This window comes from Mus pahari, chromosome 5, assembly GCF_900095145.1.
Source record: "Mus pahari chromosome 5, PAHARI_EIJ_v1.1, whole genome shotgun sequence".
Lineage (NCBI taxonomy): Eukaryota > Metazoa > Chordata > Mammalia > Rodentia > Muridae > Mus > Mus pahari.
In genome coordinates this window covers 18651816-18669391 of record NC_034594.1, presented here as the reverse complement: position 1 = coordinate 18669391, position 17576 = coordinate 18651816, and the positions used below count along the sequence as shown (strand labels likewise).

At 39.5% G+C, this 17576-nt stretch overlaps 1 protein-coding gene across 4 annotated transcripts in view; it reads left to right on the top strand.

The window, feature by feature from the left end:
* Positions 1-17576, top strand: part of Rev1 (REV1 DNA directed polymerase) — a 75171-nt gene that overhangs the window by 46934 nt on the left and 10661 nt on the right. The window contains exons 11-15 of one of the 4 annotated variants that reach the window (XM_029539221.1): positions 48-156; positions 4378-4502; positions 4958-5086; positions 7578-7732; positions 11111-11230. In XM_029539221.1, coding sequence (XP_029395081.1) covers positions 4980-5086; positions 7578-7732; positions 11111-11230 — 382 coding nt within the window. In that variant the 5' untranslated portion in view covers positions 48-156; positions 4378-4502; positions 4958-4979. Of the gene's footprint in view, positions 1-47; positions 157-4377; positions 5087-7577; positions 7733-11110; positions 11231-17576 lie in introns of all 4 variants that reach the window. The other 3 variants (XM_021199202.1, XM_021199203.2, XM_021199204.1) reach the window with 3 other exon arrangements.

Here is a 17576-nt window from a genome sequence, read left to right as displayed (position 1 = left end):
TTAAGGAAAACAAATTTTTAACATAATAATTAAATTTTATCTTAAAGCAGATATACCAGATTCATCAGGATGGGAGAATCAAGATTCTACACAAACAAATGGAATTGATTCTGTTCTGTCAAAAGCTGAAATTGCTTCTTGTAGTTATGAAGCCAGGTATGTAGAAGCTAAGTGAGCTCTAATTCTTAATGGATAGTAAGTTTTTATGTACTTTTAGAAAGATAAAGTCTTGTATATCAAGATTATGATTTCAATATATATTGATACATATGAAAAGAAATATTTGTATCCTGAGTCCTTTTACACTACATGTTAATTTTAAATAATATAATATCTCCTTATGATATATCCTCCAGTGAAATAAACAAACAAAAAAATTAGGCATTGTTGTAATTATCGCCTTTGAGGTATAAAATTGAAAGTTACTTTTTTCTTTGTTTTTGAAATGTGGTAAGTAGGGCCTTATTTATTCAATCTTACAAATAAAAACTACTTTTTTTGTTTTTAAGGTTCATTTATTTATTTTATGTATATGAGTACACTGTTGCTGTCTTCAGAACAGGGCATCGGATCTCATTACAGATGGTTGTGAGCCACCATGTGGTTTCTGGGAACTAAACTCAGGACTTCTCAAAGAACAGTCAGTGCTCTTAACTACTAAGCCATCTCTCCAGCCCCAAAACACCTTTTTTTTTTTTAAATGTTAGAACTCGGGCTGGAAAGGTAACAGTGAAGAGCCACTGTTCTTGCAGAAGATTAAAAGTTCAGTTTCTTGCACCCACATAGTGCCTCACAGCTCCATCTTCCAGGTCCTGACTGACTTAATTCTTACTGCCTTTGTGGACACAAGGCACACATGGTACACAGATATATTCAAGAAAACACAAACACAGATCATGAAGCTGAAACTTCATTACCTTTTAAATTGTAAGGAAAGTATTTAATACCATCAGACCTATTGTCACTTCAAATTAGTAAGAATGTATAAACTTGTTATTACTAACTTTAGTGTAGGCAGCTATCTTACAATAATTGGAAGCCACAATTATTATTTGCCTTATATAGCAGAAAACTATGTAAGCGCCAGTGAGATGAGTCAGCAGTTAGAGAGAGCACACAAGCATGATGACCTAAACTCAACCCCATAACCAAACAATGTAGAAAGTATACCGGAGTATACATACCGCTACAGAAGGAGTAATAACTACTCAGAGAAATCTGTTTTCTTTTTTACTAGTTAAATTCAGACATTATTGCCTTATTGAGTGAGCCCTCATGCATCACTGATACACGTTGATTGAAAGATTATAGAAGAAGTTAAATTGTTATAGTTTTCAATATTTTCAGATTTGGGATTATTTAAGGAAGTCTGATCTGAACATAAAATATTTGAGCTAATCATAGTATTATCAAAGTAGTTTGTTTAAAATACTGGTAATTTTATTAAAATTTTATTTTACTGAAATATATTTAAGTATGCATAGCTATGAAACATGTTCTTAGCCATTTTATGATATGTCAAACATATGTTCACTAAGTTTAGTTTTATCATGAACAAAACTGTGTTTTACTATTGCTAATTGATATGGCCAAAATTTTGAAACTTATTTTACTAAGGATAATTAAGTAAAATGGAAATGTGTTAGAATTGTTGCTAATTGTTAGCAAAGGCAGTTCAGAGCTTTGTGTATAGATAGTGTTGAATGGCAACCTGGCTACTAATGGACAGTTGTGACCAGTGCATGAGGACATAAAGATGCCCAGAAGTAGAATTTGCTAGTTGATAAAGTGAGAGCTCAGGACATGCCACACTCCTCTTTAGGTCTTGGTGTACGCCAACTGGCTCAAGGAGGAATGCTGGGTGGAAGTCCAAGGTTGTGTCAGGGTGGGTGTGTTGTTAGTTTGGTAGTACTGGACTCACTGGCCTCTGTACTTGGGTGGTGTATTTGTATTGACCATGAGTGTAACCACCAAGCAGAAGGCCAAAATAGTTGGGGTGAGAGAAGATGAGCACCAGATAGTATGTGGCAGTCACAAGTGCTAGTTACATAGTGTGTGTTTAGTTCAGATTTGACTAAAAAGATAAAAATAAATTTGAAAAGCAAAACCAAGTAAATCCACATCTGTGGATTTTCTTACTTTCATTATAATTTTCTATTTTCTAGAATGCTTTTCCCAATGAAGGTATTCAAAACAATTTCTTGTCTCCCTTTTTTCTATACAAATCTCCTAATTTTATCAGAGAAATGTTTCTGAGGTTGGACAACTTAGTCCTGTGCATAACTGAGCTTGACATAGAGTAGTAGTGGAGCTGTAAAGAATGCAGTATGAGGAGATGGTGCAGTGTGTGGAGCTACATGTCCTGAAGAAAGGGCTAGATTTGTATAAGCAACAGACATGGTAGTGCAGACAGACAGTAATGCTAACTTGTAACCTGTGGGAGGCAAAGACAGCACTAGGAGGAGCTTAGTGTCACCGGCTGCTGCACAGCAAATTCAAGGCTGTGCCTTAAACACACCCTCAGAAGTAAGAAAATGGGCATTTTAAACTTCTATGTTCACATTCTTTTGTAAGAACATTTACAGTTATTTAATGACAAGGATTTGTGATAATGTAGTGTATTGAGTGACCAGTACTGATTTGATGCTTTTTTTTTTATATTGCCTAGTCCAACCCCAAAGAACCGTGTCTTAGCCAAGCCTATGGCAGTAAGAGTATGTGCTGTACTTTAAAACACAACATGAGTTCTACATACATAAGTACCACATACTTGGAAGTAGAGCTTTAATAACTTACTCTGCATGGATTTTACTGAGGAGGGACACATGAATCACTGTTTTCTATTAGAGCCACCTCAGGCTTTGTTTGTTGTATGACAGGTTATCATTGTGTAGCTCAATTGGATTGAAACTTTTTCTGTATCCCAACCTGCCCTCAAACTCAAAATCCAGTTTCTGCTACCATCTAAGTGCTGCAATCCCAGCATGCATCATGCCTCTGGCAGACTTCTTTTGTGATTTGTCCTTACTGGTTTATATTCTCTGAAACCAATCTTGGCTTCATGAGCATCTTCCCAAGAACAGTATGTGTTTCCCTCAGTTATGGGGAAGCCTCCTGAGTTTGTTTCTTTAGTTCAGAACTTGTTTATAGTGTGCAGTGACCTCACACTTGGCCATATGGTGGGAGATATGGCTCAGTGGGAAGAGTACTTGCCCAGCATGCACAAGGCCCTGGGTTAGACCCAAAAGCTTAGCAAACCCTGGGTGTTCTGGCATCGTTTGTACTTCACTAGCACTTGAGATGTAAGTAGGTGGATCACAAGTTCACCTGCAGCTGTCCACAGAAACTTTTCTCTATGGAAAGTTGCATGAGTTCCTAAGCACCAGTAGCATTTTTCCTAAGCAATGTTTGTGAAATTTTTTGTATATATAGAAATTTTTTAAAGGAAAGGAAATAGAATGTATGTAGGATCAGTATGACGTATGCCTTAAGACTGAGTTACTGACTTTAATTTGAATGTTGAACTTATATATTTTAGAGTTTTATTATTAAAAGTTTACCCTTTTTCAAAACTATGCATTATAGAAACATCATTTCTGATAACATTTAAACTATTTTCACCTATCTAAACTATTGTATTTGTACTTCCATGTATTAATAAGCATATTGGTTTATTAAGACCTGCTGACTGTAACTCAGATCAAGCTGGGTAGATTCAGGGACATGCTCACAAACATCTTGGGGTCTGTTTGTGGGGCACACTCAGCACCTTATAGAATACCTGATGCTGTAACTGCACATAACTGCTTCAGCTAACTTTACTGTCAGTCACTACTTCTTTCCTGTCTTTGCTTCTTGTTAGGTCCTCTGTGCATTTAAGACTTGATGCTGAAATAATTTATTGCTTTTATATATATGAAAATGCATGTAGTTTTGGGTTTGCTTCTGAATAACTTGAGAGGTTTCCTAATTCTTAGTAGTTCTCTGCTGAAGTGAATGTTAGGAGAGTCCCAGAAGCTTCTGCATAATAATAGAAGACTGGTTAGTCTCCTTATCTTAAAAAGAGGCCAAGAAACAATCCTGTTTCTTAAGCATACATACTGCCAACTAAGTCTATGCTTGGTGAATTTTACTGAATGGATGTATGGAATAACCATGATCATCCTGCACAGTATTATGTAATCTGCTGAAACATTGCTTTATTTTGCTTGTGTTTTTACTGTGATTTTTTTCTTGATTCTTTACAGAGTAATAAAATGGAATTTTACTAATTATGTATAATTCCATAATTGTAGTTTTATGCTGAATGCTCCAAATATCAAAGGTAATGTGGGGCATTGAGACACAATAGATTTAAAATTTACCGTTTTCAATTAGGTCCCTCAAAGTTGTGGAACCCTGGCTCCTGCCCAGAGTGATGTCCTACCATTCAATGCTGTTGGCATCTCAACCACTGCGGAGCCATTGAGGAGCATTGGAATTGGTCAATTGGGAATTGGGTGGTAATAGGATGAGTACACTTTGTCTGTCTGTCACATAGCACTGTTCTGTGTAGTTCTTTTGTTATCTGCTTTGTCTTTGGGGGATGAGCCTGGCTATACTGTGCCATGTATTAGAAGAAGAGAATTTGTTTGACAGCACATTCCTGCTCTGTGGTGGTTGTGATATCACCAGCATATGGCATGCTGGCATCTCTGCAAAGGGGCCAGAGGTCAAGTTTTACAAGTGTTTAGCTATAGACAAAAGAGATGTCATATACTCTAGTGAGACAGTTGTATTTTCAGTTGGGGGGACAACAGACTTGTAAGTTTTCCTACTGCCTATTGTTAACCCCTGATGAGAAGGGGAGTTAGTGGAACTTGTATATCAGTGGCATGGGGAGAATTGACACACTTACTACTTGGTTGTCAGCTGAGGACTCCTATGTAATCTCTTCTTTGTTTTCTTTCCTTTCTAGACAAGTTGGCATTAAGAACGGAATGTTTTTTGGATATGCTAAACAGTTGTGTCCTAATCTGCAAGCTGTTCCATATGATTTTCATGCATGCAGGGAAGTTGCCCAAGCAATGTATGAAACACTGGCAAGGTATTGTGTACCACACGCTCAGGCCCATTCCCTCTGCTCTGCTGCTTTGATTACCTTGATTACTTTGATTACTCATTGTGAGAGTCTCTAGATTTCTGTCTCTCCTGTGATCCTTTTCTTTGCCTGCCAGTTTGATAGCTGCTTTTTCTTTAAATGTAGCTTCAGTAGCTACTGCATATTGTGATGTGAAATCTACCAGACGATGTGAGCCCGTGTTTCTTCCCCTTGAAGCAGACTGACAGAGAATTCTGGTGTTTTGTTGTTGCTGCTGCTGCTTTTGTCTCACTTAGTTCTTCTCTTTTATTACATTTGCATTATAATTTAAGATTAGAATTCACAAAGTGAGATGCAATAGTATGTACTGTGTCTTAGAATTTCAATTCCAGCCAGGATAATGGAGGGAAACCCATTGGAACTGAGTAAAGTTAAAACTGATGAGCTAGTAACACAGACATAGAAAAATAGTTTTTCATCTTAAAATCTTCTTATTTTTTATTTTATTTATTTGTTTTTTTCTTCAAAACAGGGTATTTCTGTGTAGCCATGGCTGTCCTAGAACTCACTCTGTAGACCAGACTGGCCTCAAACTCAGAAATCTGTCTGCCTCTGCCTTCCAAGTGCTGGGATTAAAAGTATGCACCACTGCCCGGCCATCTTAAAATCTTTAAGCATGCCAAAAATTACTTTTAAAAAAAAAAATTTATTTTATGTATGTGAGTACACTGTTGCTCTCTTAAGACACACCAGAAGAGGGCTTCAGATCTCATTATGGATGGTTGTGAGCCATCATGTGGTTGCTGGGATTTGAACTCAGGACCTTCAGAAGAGCAGTCAGTGCTCTTAACCGCTAAGCCATCTCTCCAGCCCTCCAAAATTACTTTTTATAAATTGAGTCTCTAGTAATTGTTTTTAAAATGGTTAATTAGAGTTAACTTAAGGAAAGGAGATAAATGATTTCTTTTTCAGTGTAGGCTTTTTTAATACTAAGTCAGTATTAAAAAGAATTAAGATTATTTAGCAACTTGTATATGCTCTAAAGCCAGAATCATGTAGTTTTTCTTTTTTGTAAAGGGCTAGAAGAGGTCTCAAAACTCCTTGACTCTGTGTAAATTGAAAAGGTTTTAAGTGATGTGAATTACTGACCCAGGCCTGCTTCTAGGTGATAACACAGGTAACAAAATAAGAAAAATCCATTACACCGAAGTAGTTGGATAAAAAGCAAACCAACAGAAGAGTCCAAGAACAGGTACAAGAATCAGAAACCCCACTCATTCACACACTCAGGGGCCCTATGAAAACACTAAGCTGAAAGTTGTAATATACACACAGAGGATGTTGCAGACCCACAGAGGCCACCTGTTCTTCTTATGCTTGATTGTGCCAGTCTCACCAAGAGAAAATATGTCCAGTCTCTGCCCTTAATAGTACCTTAATAGTAATGAAAAGTATACATGGAAAGATTCAGTCCTCTCTCACAGCTGTTCTTACTTCAAGTATAGCAGTTTGGTGTTACTGCTTCACAAATGTGTTCAATGCTGTTCAAGCTTAGGGCATTGATGACATCCAAAGGAATGCTGAGAACCAGTTGTTAGGGATGCTGCTGTCTTCTCAGTTCCACATCCCAGAGGAGATGACTAGCTTGCACCTACAGCCTAAAAAGTGAGGGAGAGCTAGGGGCTTTTACACTTTCCTTCTGTGAATACTTTTAGTGGCATGTTTCTGTTCTCAGAGGAAAAGTCATTGTCTTTATTTAAAAAAAAAAAAAAAAAAAGGAAAACCCATTTATTCTTAACATTTTTAGCATTTATTTATTGAATGAGTAGATTTTGGTGGCTTGGTTTGTAGCCTACCAAAAGCTTTGTACTAACAAGTAGACTGAGACTGACCTTGGTTGTGAGGCCTTTTTCCATGTCTGCCATTTCTGGTCTGAGTCTGTTGGATGACTTCGAGATTATGCCTCTTGTCTACCTTGTCAAAACAAGTAGTTCTTTATCAAGGGATATTTCATAAGGCTAGGAAAAGGAACAGCATTTCCTTGAAGATATGGGTGTGTTTCTCCTAGCCAGCATTTAGGCTGACTGACCCCTTTGTCCTATAGAGTCATAGGGATTTAATATTAGTTAATAGTAGTTATTTGCTTTTAGATGAACAGCTGTCATTGAATTGATATGTGTAAACTTTTGTTCATAAAGTTTTCTGATAAGTCATGTTTGAAATTTTGTTAACTGTGACCCATTTGCCACTTTGAAGCTTTTCATGTGTACAAGGGTATTCTGGGTCCAGTCATTTCTGCTATAGTAGTTTTGGTAAAGGATTAGAACACTAACTTTGTATCAGAGTCAGATAACTAAATAGTGGCACTTTGGAAGGGTTAAGATTAGAAGTTTGTGTTGTGATGTGTGCTGGTGGTAGGGTGGTGTTGCAGTATCTGACAACTCCCAGAGCAGCCCATAGGTGTGACTCACTCACTGCCTTCTCTTTGTTCTGATAGCTACACACACAGCATTGAGGCTGTCAGTTGTGATGAAGCACTGATTGACGTCACTGACATCCTTGCAGAGACTAAACTTTCTCCTGAGGAGTTTGCAGCTGCCCTCCGTACTGAAATCAAAGACAAGACTAAATGTGCTGCCTCTGTTGGAATTGGTTAGTATGTGGCTTATTGTGTGCTTGTTTTACCCAGCAATTGGAATCCTTAACTCTCTCCTGGTGTAAAGGAAGTTTAACAGCTTAGCTTTCTACACATTGCAGAAGTGTCCTTTCCCTTACTTTTATCACTGCTTACAGTTGTACAGTAAAATAAAAGTGTGCAAATACAACTAAGTGGTTGGTGGTAGAATTTTTGTAGCACAGGACAGAAAAGTTCTTTCTTGTTCAAAAAGAAATAAAAGGGAGGAATAATTAAATTTAAATGTTTGTTTTTCTCAAATTTGAACAGAAACTCCTTTAAACGCAGATTACCAGCATAGAACTTGAAGTTAAGCTTAGGTGTCCTTTTCTGCCCTTTGCTTTCCTGGATCGCAGTGTTCTCTGCAATTCCATGTTCTGGCATCTCTTTTCGTCTGTTCTGTATTTGGCTTATTCAGCTCTTTCTAACACAGGTCCTCCTTATGTTAACTTTAAACTCTGATCTTTAGACCTGAGAAGCACAGGCTGTCTGTGCCACCTTTTCCTACTCATGGCTGTTTACCAAGCAGAGACTTTGTCCTGCAGGCTTGAGGGATAGTAATAAAGCTTTGTAAGCATGCTGCACTTATTTCTAGCCTTACTCCTACATTCTCATTCACAAGCTCTTTTCCCTCAGATTCTTGTCTTTTGAACCCATGTGGGTAACTTGGTGACACCACAGATAGGTCAGTATACATTGATGAGAGAACTAGTGGCCAGGGGTGGTGACACTTGGGCTATTTCAGCACTTAGAAGACTGAGTTAGGAGGATTGAGGAATACACACCAGCCTGTATTTGTGGTGAGACTGTCTCAAGGTGGGGTTTGGGGAGAGAAAGGATCAGTGGTTCTGTGGGTGGGGACAAACATGCTGCGGAAGCACTGGGGAGCCACCTGGATGGCCATGAGCAAGAGGAAGAAAGCTGTGGGGATTAGGGATAGCCTCATGAGGGTTCAGTGGGAAAGCATTTCACTGAAGGGTTCTTACTTGCCCGGTACCTGGCCCTGAGGTGATTTAAGAGAGAAGATAGACTGACTTATGCTTGTTTTTATTGCTGTAATATAGTAAGGCAACTTATATAGAAAAGTTTGTTTTGAGCTCTCAGTTCTAGATGGGTATGGATCCAAAATGGCACAGCTTGGCACCACACAGCAGAAATGGCAACTGGAAGCCGAGACATTACGCCTCACATCTCAGACCACAAATAGGAAGCAGAAGGAACTAGACATGGGACCTGGCTTTTGAAACTTCCAAGCCTGGACCCAGTGAGAGACTTCCTCCAACTAGGCTGTCTCCAACAGTGCTGCTAACTGGGGACCAAGTATTCACATGCCTGAGACTGCCGTGGGCATCTTATTTAAACTACCACACTTGGTGAATGAGATTTGGGTGAAGATCTGGATAGTCTGAGATATGCATATGAGAAATTTCCTTCTCTGTTTTTAAAATTAGCCCATCTCACCCAAGCTGTGTTCTTTTTTTAATTAGAAATATTCTGTTTACTGTTTTGGTAGTTTCATCATTTTGTACTTGTATACAAAGTATTTTACTCATACCCACTACCAGGTTCCCTCCCATGTTTATGTCCTGTTTTTGTTTGGTTTCTATTATTGATCCATTGATTCTTGGTACATGCACTGCCATGCTCATGGTTGTAGGACCTTCTGTCTGAGTGGACAACCGATCAGCATTCCAAACTTGTGGAATAAATTACTTCCCCTGACTGCCAGTAGTCTCTTAACTAGGGTGAGCCCATTCATTCTGGAATTGTGGTTAGCAGGTCTTCTTAGGAGAGTGAGCACAGCTCCTGTGAGCTCCAGAGTGCACTGTGCGCTGTCCTGCAGGAGACGGCAGTTCTCAGCACTCCTCCCCACTGTCCTCCCACCCTGTTTCTAAGATGCTCCAGAGCCCTCAGGGGATGATGGGGATGGTGCTCTTGAGGTCCATCAGAGATAAGCACTTGGAAATCTCTTATTCTTAATGTCTTTGACACTTAAGATTCTTTTTGAACACCTATTCACTAGAAAGAAACATATTTGACCAAGGTTGAGAGCAGCACAAATAATTCAGGGGCATAAAATAAATATCTGTGGCAGGTAATTTGATAACATGTCCATTTAGCAAAACAACACTACTAGATATACAGTCTCACACCACCCACCCAGCAGGGGGATTTTAGTACAATACAGGATTCTGCCACATGAAATCAGAGCAGTTTTGACCCCTATACCAGTCATTCCCAAGAGTGCACCAACTGAGTATCTTCCAGCAGGGCTTTTACAATGTGAAACACCATAGCATACTGAAATTTTAAAAAATGATGAATACATGGGAACTATTTACAGTTACTGTCTGCCTGCCTTTTCACCCCCTACTGTTGGCCTACAAGTCAGCCTTCTTTCCTACCAAGCTTTGTATTTCAGGGTCAGACACAGTTTTAATTCTTTGTTTTTAATCACACTTATTTTAATTTACAAGTGGTATAAATACATTTTCAGTTTAAAAATGGAATGAAACTGAAATCTCACTTGGTAATCTCTGCCTTCCCACCTTGTCTCTCCAACTTCCTAAACTTGCCACGGCTATAATTTTGATATGGCTTTTCTAAGCTTCAACTCCTTATAAGATTTTATATTTATTGTATCTATCATACATTGTTTCTTGGTTCTTCTGTAATTTGTCAGTACAGGACTTTTCTGATGTCTTGATGTTTCTTTGTTTCATAGGAAAGCTTATCTTTTCTATGGCTCTCCATCCCACTGCAGGCCCCCAGTGTCTCTGCTCACCGCTGACCTTCCTTCCCCTGCACTCTGAAGCCCTTAAGACCCTCTCATGTCACATGGTCTGATTTGGGGCATTGTTTCCAAAGCCTTGTAGCTTGTTGTCCCCATATAACCTAGGTCCTGGGGTTGGGAATTTAACCAGTTTTTATTTTTGCTTTATTGAGTGGAAGAGATAGGATTTGAGACAGGATCTCTTACTCTGTAGCCCAGGCTAGCTTCAGATCCATAGCCAACAGGTAGTTTAAGCCTCCTGAGTGTTAGGATTATTTACATGAGCTACCACACCCAGGTTAACCCCTCGCCCTGTTTTCTCTGTCCTATATCCATCACAAAGAGACACTGAAATAAAGAAAAACCTTCATCTAGCAACCATACTGGCCATAGTCTGAAAAATTAAATAAAACTACCAAGTGAGTGTGTGTACGTACACGTGCCTTGTTTGAATTTATCAAAACTGAATTAGTTTTTAGCATTTTAAGATACTTGAATGATTGAATCTACGTATTTGTTTTATGAAATTTTAAGAAATGTATATGTATATTTCTGAGCATTTCTTTTGTTTTCAATGTCACAGGTTCTAATATTCTTCTTGCTAGAATGGCAACTAAAAAAGCAAAGCCTGATGGTCAGTACCACCTGCAGCCAGATGAAGTAGACGATTTCATCAGAGGGCAGCTCGTCACTAACCTGCCGGGTAAGTCCTGGCAGATGACGGTGCTCTCTGTGCCTCTGTGCTGTTCTCGGGAGGCGGCTTGTCTTCAGGCAGGATCCTAATAGTTAGTGCCTTAGTGCTTGAGGTTGCCCGCCTCTCCCTGTCTGCGTCCTCGTGCCTCAGCACCCAGGTGCTGGAGTGACATGCACATGCTGACATGCTCAACTGTCTTCTGTTTCTTTTTAAATACAATTTTAACAGTCATACAGAAAATGAAATACTACATTAAACATCCTGTTGATTTATCTAATATAAATTTTAGCTTTCACCTAGTAGATTCTACTTTACATATTCTCACTGATGTTATTTGGTAGGTGGCTACTCTAGCCTGCCAGAGGACCTGGGTTTCATTCCCAGTACCGAATTTATAAACCTAGCTGTTGGCACAGAAACCCAGAATCCAGGCATTCCAGTAGTACAAGCTGGGAGAAGGAAGTTGAGCATCTCCAGGCTCAGCTAGCACTTGACCACCTGGGCTAAAGCAACAGTTACAAGTATTTAAGTAACAAGAGCAAGGATTTAGAGAAATAATTTTAAAGGAAACATGAAATTAACTTACAGTCTTTTAAAAACTTTAAAAAATTTTTTTATTGAGTCTGTGTTTGTGCATGTTATATACCATTGTGTATGGAGGTCCAAGGGCAACTTTAAGGAATCAGTTTTCTCCTTCAACTATGGGTCCGGGGGATTGAACTCAGGTCATCATGCTTGTTAGGCAAGTGCTTTTCCCCAGGGAACCATCGACTTGGCAGCCCAGCTTTCATTTCCTTAGGCTCATAGTTAGATGGTTTATATCTGAGCTGAAAACAAAGGTTCTGTTCTATGATATGATGCTTCTGAAATGCAGATGAAGTTCACTGTGGGCACGCAACAGGCATGTGAGGTCAGTGTGGGTACACAACAGGCATGTGATGCCTTGGGTTTGAGTAGCACTGGTTAAAGGTTAGATTTTAGTCTGTATAGTTTTTAAGTGTATTTATGCATGTGTGTCTGTGTGGGATATGTACATGTGAGTGCAGGTGTCCATGGAGGCCAGAGGGCTTGTATCTCCCTGGAGCTGCACCTACAGGTAATTGTGAGCTACCTGAGGTAGGTGCCCAGAGCTGAACTCAGGTCCTCTGCAAGAGCAGCAAGTACTCTTGACTACTGAGCTCTCTAACCCCACCTAACACTGATTTTTAAAAAAGAAAACCCAGAAGAGAAAAGAACAAATATATGGCAGCATATATTTGTAATCTTAGCACCTGGGAATTAGAGACAGGAGGATTAGGAGTTCAAATCCATCCTGGACTGCTTGAGATCCCATTTCAACAAAACAAAAAAAAAGGGAGTGAGGAACAACAGTAAAAATGGAAAGTCAGCCTGCAAGTTAGTGATGGATTTCAGACTTCACAGTCCAGCAGTTTGAAAAGTAGAAAATGGTAAATAAAGAAAGTAATAATAAATAAAAAAAATAGAAAAAAAAAAAAAAAAGAAAAGTAGAAAATGAATGGGCCTTATTCGGAAAAATTCCTCTAGTTTCATTCATTAATTAGTTAATTAATTTCAGGACTTTGACAAGAAACCTTCCGTTTTCTGTTTTTGGGGGTTTGGGTTTTTGTTTTTGCTAAAAGTAGCAATTTGTTTTTGTGTGATTATATTCCACCTTGCCAGCTTTGCAAAACCTTTTCTATATTGTTTTTGTATTTGCAGGGAGATGTTAGAGATGGAGACCATGTGTATACAAGTAGATTTAGTAGAACTTTCAGGCTTGTATTTCAAACCTCATGAAAATATATATGAACTATCTTAGAAATTTGTTAGAAGCCAAATCGTTTCAGGCTTGTATTTCAAACCTAATGAAAATATATATGAACTATCTTAGAAATTTGTTAGAAGCCAAATCGTAAACAACTGAAATGCCATTTTATGGTGGCTAGTTTTACTTTTAAAAGTTTACTGTAGCCCCTGTTTAGAATGTGTGGTCTATTTCTTATGTTCAGTGTAAGATTAAATTTCAAAAGTAATTAATTTGGAAGATCAAATAGCAAATTCTCTTCTTAGCACAATGCAAATATTTGTGATAACACAAGTTTTAAGTTAGAGCAAGTATTTTAAAAGCTTTGTGTAAATTTTATGTTTATTACACCAGCTATATCAGCTTGCTCTAGTGCTGCCATGACATCATAGACTCCGTGTCTGTGAACTTGTGTTTTGTGGAGGCTAGAAAGTTGTGGGTATGTGGATGTGGCTGACCCACAACTCCCTATGCAGCTACTAATAACCTTTAATTCTAGATTCTTCTACGTCTGCCTCCCATGTGCTGCTCTCCAGGTATGCAGCATAGTGCCTGCTTAATGGAAACATCAGAGGGTTTGCTGCTTCTAAGGCTTGTAGGGTCTCCGTCTCTGTGTCCCCTCCCCGCCACCCTGTTGTGCCTCATGATCTTTCCTTCATGTTCAACCTGTGTGGTCTCAAATTCTTCTTGCAATAGCATCAGTCATATTGGCCCTGTGCCTCATTTTACCTCAGTTTGTGTTCAAATATAGTCCCTGTGAAAACTTCAAAATGAGGAGGTACGGCTTCAGCATGTTTTGGGGAACACACAACAATATAAAAAGTCATTTTCAACTGAATTGAATTTTATAATCCTTTAAAAAATAGAAGTAATTTATAGCTCTCAATCTAGTACCTTTGTCATTGCTTACGTTTGTTTGTTTATTTGTTTGTTTGGTTTTGGTTTTTTCGAGACAGGGTTTCTCTGTATAGCCCTGGCTATCCTGGAACTCACTCTGTAGACCAGTCTGGCCTTGAACTCAGAAATCCACCTGCCTCTGCCTCCCAAGTGCTGGGATTAAAGGCGTGTGCCACCACGCCCAGCAGGCCTTTGTTTCTGAATGGCAAGACCTTTGTTTTACTCTTGAGATGGCTCAGTGGTAGTATTAAGTGGCGAAAACCATGTTGCTAAGGTTCAGTCAGCCTCCTGAGGACTGGGGTCCTACTTGCACACTATCACACTGGGTGAGGAAGGCTTTCTTTTCTGTGTTGGCATGCACGTAATGCAGATGCCCACAGAGTCCTGGGGTGGAGTTATAGGTGTGCCCAGCTCTGGTCTTCTGCAAGAACAGTGTGCACTCACAATCATCTTCAGCCCATATATTATAACAGGCATCTGTGAGGTTACATATCCTCTCCTGTGCTCAGAGGCATTAAAGCATTGTATTTCTTCTTTGACCTCCCCTCACGCCCCCCCCCCCCNCCCCNANGNCCCNCCAAGGTTGGCTTCTTGTTCAGGTCCACTCAGATGGATCCTGTTAAATCCCCAAGTTTGAACTGACTTGGGTACTTTTGGTATGTACTTACTCCGACTTTTGCATGTCATTCCTGTTCTGGAGATAGCATTTTTACAGATCTTTTCCCAGAGTGTGTTCAGGAGGATATACACATCTTTGGGAGATGGAGAGAGAGTGTGTATGTGTATGTGCAATGCTTAGGCCAGAGGAAGATGTCTGGTATCTTACTCTTGTCACTCTCTAGTGAGTTCTGCAGACCTTACTTTCATAGCACTGAGGTTACAGGCATATGTGTCCATGCCTAGTGTTTATTTTATGTGTATGATGTCTCGTCTGCATGTTGTATGCATGCCACCTGCACACCTATGGTGCCTGTGGAGATCCGGTGAAGAGAGCATGGACTCCCCTTGAATGGGAGTTAAGGACCTATGAGCTGTCTTGTGGGTGCTGGGAACCAAACCCCAGCCCTCTTGTAAGACAGAGTACCCTTACCTGCTGAGCCTTTGCTTCAGCACTGCGCTAGGCTTTTTAAACAGGAGTGAATGAGAGAGAGAGAGAGAGAGAGAGAGAGAGAGAGAGAGAGAGAGAGAGAGAGAGAGTGTATGTGTGTGTGTGTGTGTGTGTGTGTGTGTGTGTGTGTTTGAGGGCTCTATGCATTAGAAATTCTGAACATTATAATAAAGAATCCTATTTAATTTGCTTAACTTGAGTTAATACCCAGAAATGTTTGTCGTAAGTATGGTATCTATTTTTATTTTGTGGCTAATGCTTTCAGGAAAACTTACTCTCCAATTAATAATTAGAATAACTTTATTGCTATCAGCCCAGACTCTCTTTAGCCCTGTGTACTCACTAATTATGCACTTAGCTTATGATGTACTCTGTAAAGTAGTAAGCAGTTATAGAGTGGATGTAAGCAGTAGAACACAAGACTGATTATTAGGGGCTCTAACAGATGACTGTGTGCTATGAGGACAAATGTATACTTAATTCAGTGTAGTTACCAGTGAAAGAAAGGATTATCTCTAAGAGTGGTTTCAATACTAAGGACTTTTGGGTCTTAGTCTTAGCAAAGCAGTTGAACCCTGTGCACAAGGCTAGGGCTTAAGTTTTGCATCCAGTGTGTGACTTCCAACTCCACACATTCATGTAGCTGTTGAAAGGCCCTTCAACCTCAGCATTTTTTGTTAACAGTTCCTCATTTGTCTTGGCCATGTTTCCTGTTCTCCTAAGCCTTGAGCAAGTGCCTACTGAGTTGCACAAACATTTCTATCACCATTGACATTTCATTGTGGATGACAAAGACTTCGTTTTCCTTATCAAGTGGACTGCCATGTGTGGCTATGTAGTTTGTGATTATTGCCCATTTTTAATATGGTTCCTCTAAAGGGCAGGTGCACACACATCATGCCCCAGCTGATTGACCAGCAGCTTCCACAGCTTTTTCCTTAAGGTCACACATCCCCTCCCCTTTAAAAAAAATCTTCTTCCTTGGTTGGCAGTGCTAGTTAGGCCTTGAGCCCTGGTTACTTATTTTTTTTTTTTTTATGCAGATGACCTTCCATTATGAACTCTGGTGCATTACATTGAATGATTAACCATTCTGGTCCTGGCTTGAGTTCCATCATTCCCTCCCACTGTCACTGCAGGACCGTTTCATCCCAGCAGATTAGTTGTCCACACTGACGATGGTTGTTCCATTGCATTAGGTGGCTTGTGCTTCCTTTGCATCTATCAGTGTGGGTGATGCCATTCCAAGGTCTCTCTGAAGCCTTGCCTCTCCCACACCATCATCTCCACATACACAGGGTCAGTGCTGCCTTTGCCCGCCCTTTGCATCCACATACAGTCAGGGTCAGTGCTGCCTCTGCTTGTCCTTTGTTCTGACTTGTGCTATTTATAGCCAGCATCCTTCTTCCAAGGTATACATCGCCAGTTCTCAGCCTGTGAGCCACAGTCCCTTTGACAAACCTCTATCTACAAGAGTTACATCACAAATCCTAACAGTAGCAAAATTACAGTTATGAAATAGCAATGAAAATAATTTTATGGTTGAGGTCACCACAGTATGAGGAACTGTATTAAAGGGTCACAGCATGAGGAAGGTTGAGAAGCACTGGTACAGAGTCTTACTGTTTAAACTTATGGTCTACTTCCAAGGCAAAGATGCTTTAGAAGTCTGTCAAGTTCTCACCTGTGTCCTGTTTTACTGTATCTATGAGCTGTCTTAGCAGAGAATGGACTAGTGTCCTTCCTGTCACAGGAGACCACTCAGGGTAGAAGCAAGAGTTACATGACCACATTGAACAAAAGATGTCAGCAGACTTTGCTCTTTTTTGATATCATAGAAACAGCATACAGACATGTAATTTTTACTGCTTATAACTGTTTTATGAAGTTATTTAAATAAGACTTTACCTGAGTTATGGTAAACTGTTTTCTCAAATGTTTATCTTTAATACCTATTTATCTTTAGATATGGTGTGAGGCAGGAGAGCTTACCAATGTCTTGGGTAGCACTGAAACCTTGTGTACATTGTATGGGAAGACATAGTGGTTGCTGTACTCTGGCCCAGCTATAGGACGGATCTTCAAGATGCTCATTTAGTATTTGATTTAAGAGGAACAGATGTCCCTCCCTTGCACACCACCATGATTATAGTTAGCAGCTTTAGTTCCATGTCACATCCTTGTGAGATAAGGCCTATGTCATCAGTTCCTCTTGTGGTTCAGAGTAAATGTGGTGAAGCCATCATGAATGTCTATAGACAACATCATCTCAGCACAGTTCCATTCTGATCTCTGTAGTGTTTGTGTCTGTCCTGCAGGTTCAGATCATAGCAAATTCTTTACTCTGTGTGGTTTTTTTTAAAGATTTATTTATTATTATATGTAAGTACACTATAGCTGTCTTCAGACACACCAGAGGAGGGCTCAGGATCTTCGGAAGAATAGTCAATGTTCTTAACCACTGAGCCATTCCTCCAGCCCCATAATGAATTATTCAGCAAGAATGTTAATTACTGATTTGTGGATAAGATCTTAATCTTGGTATT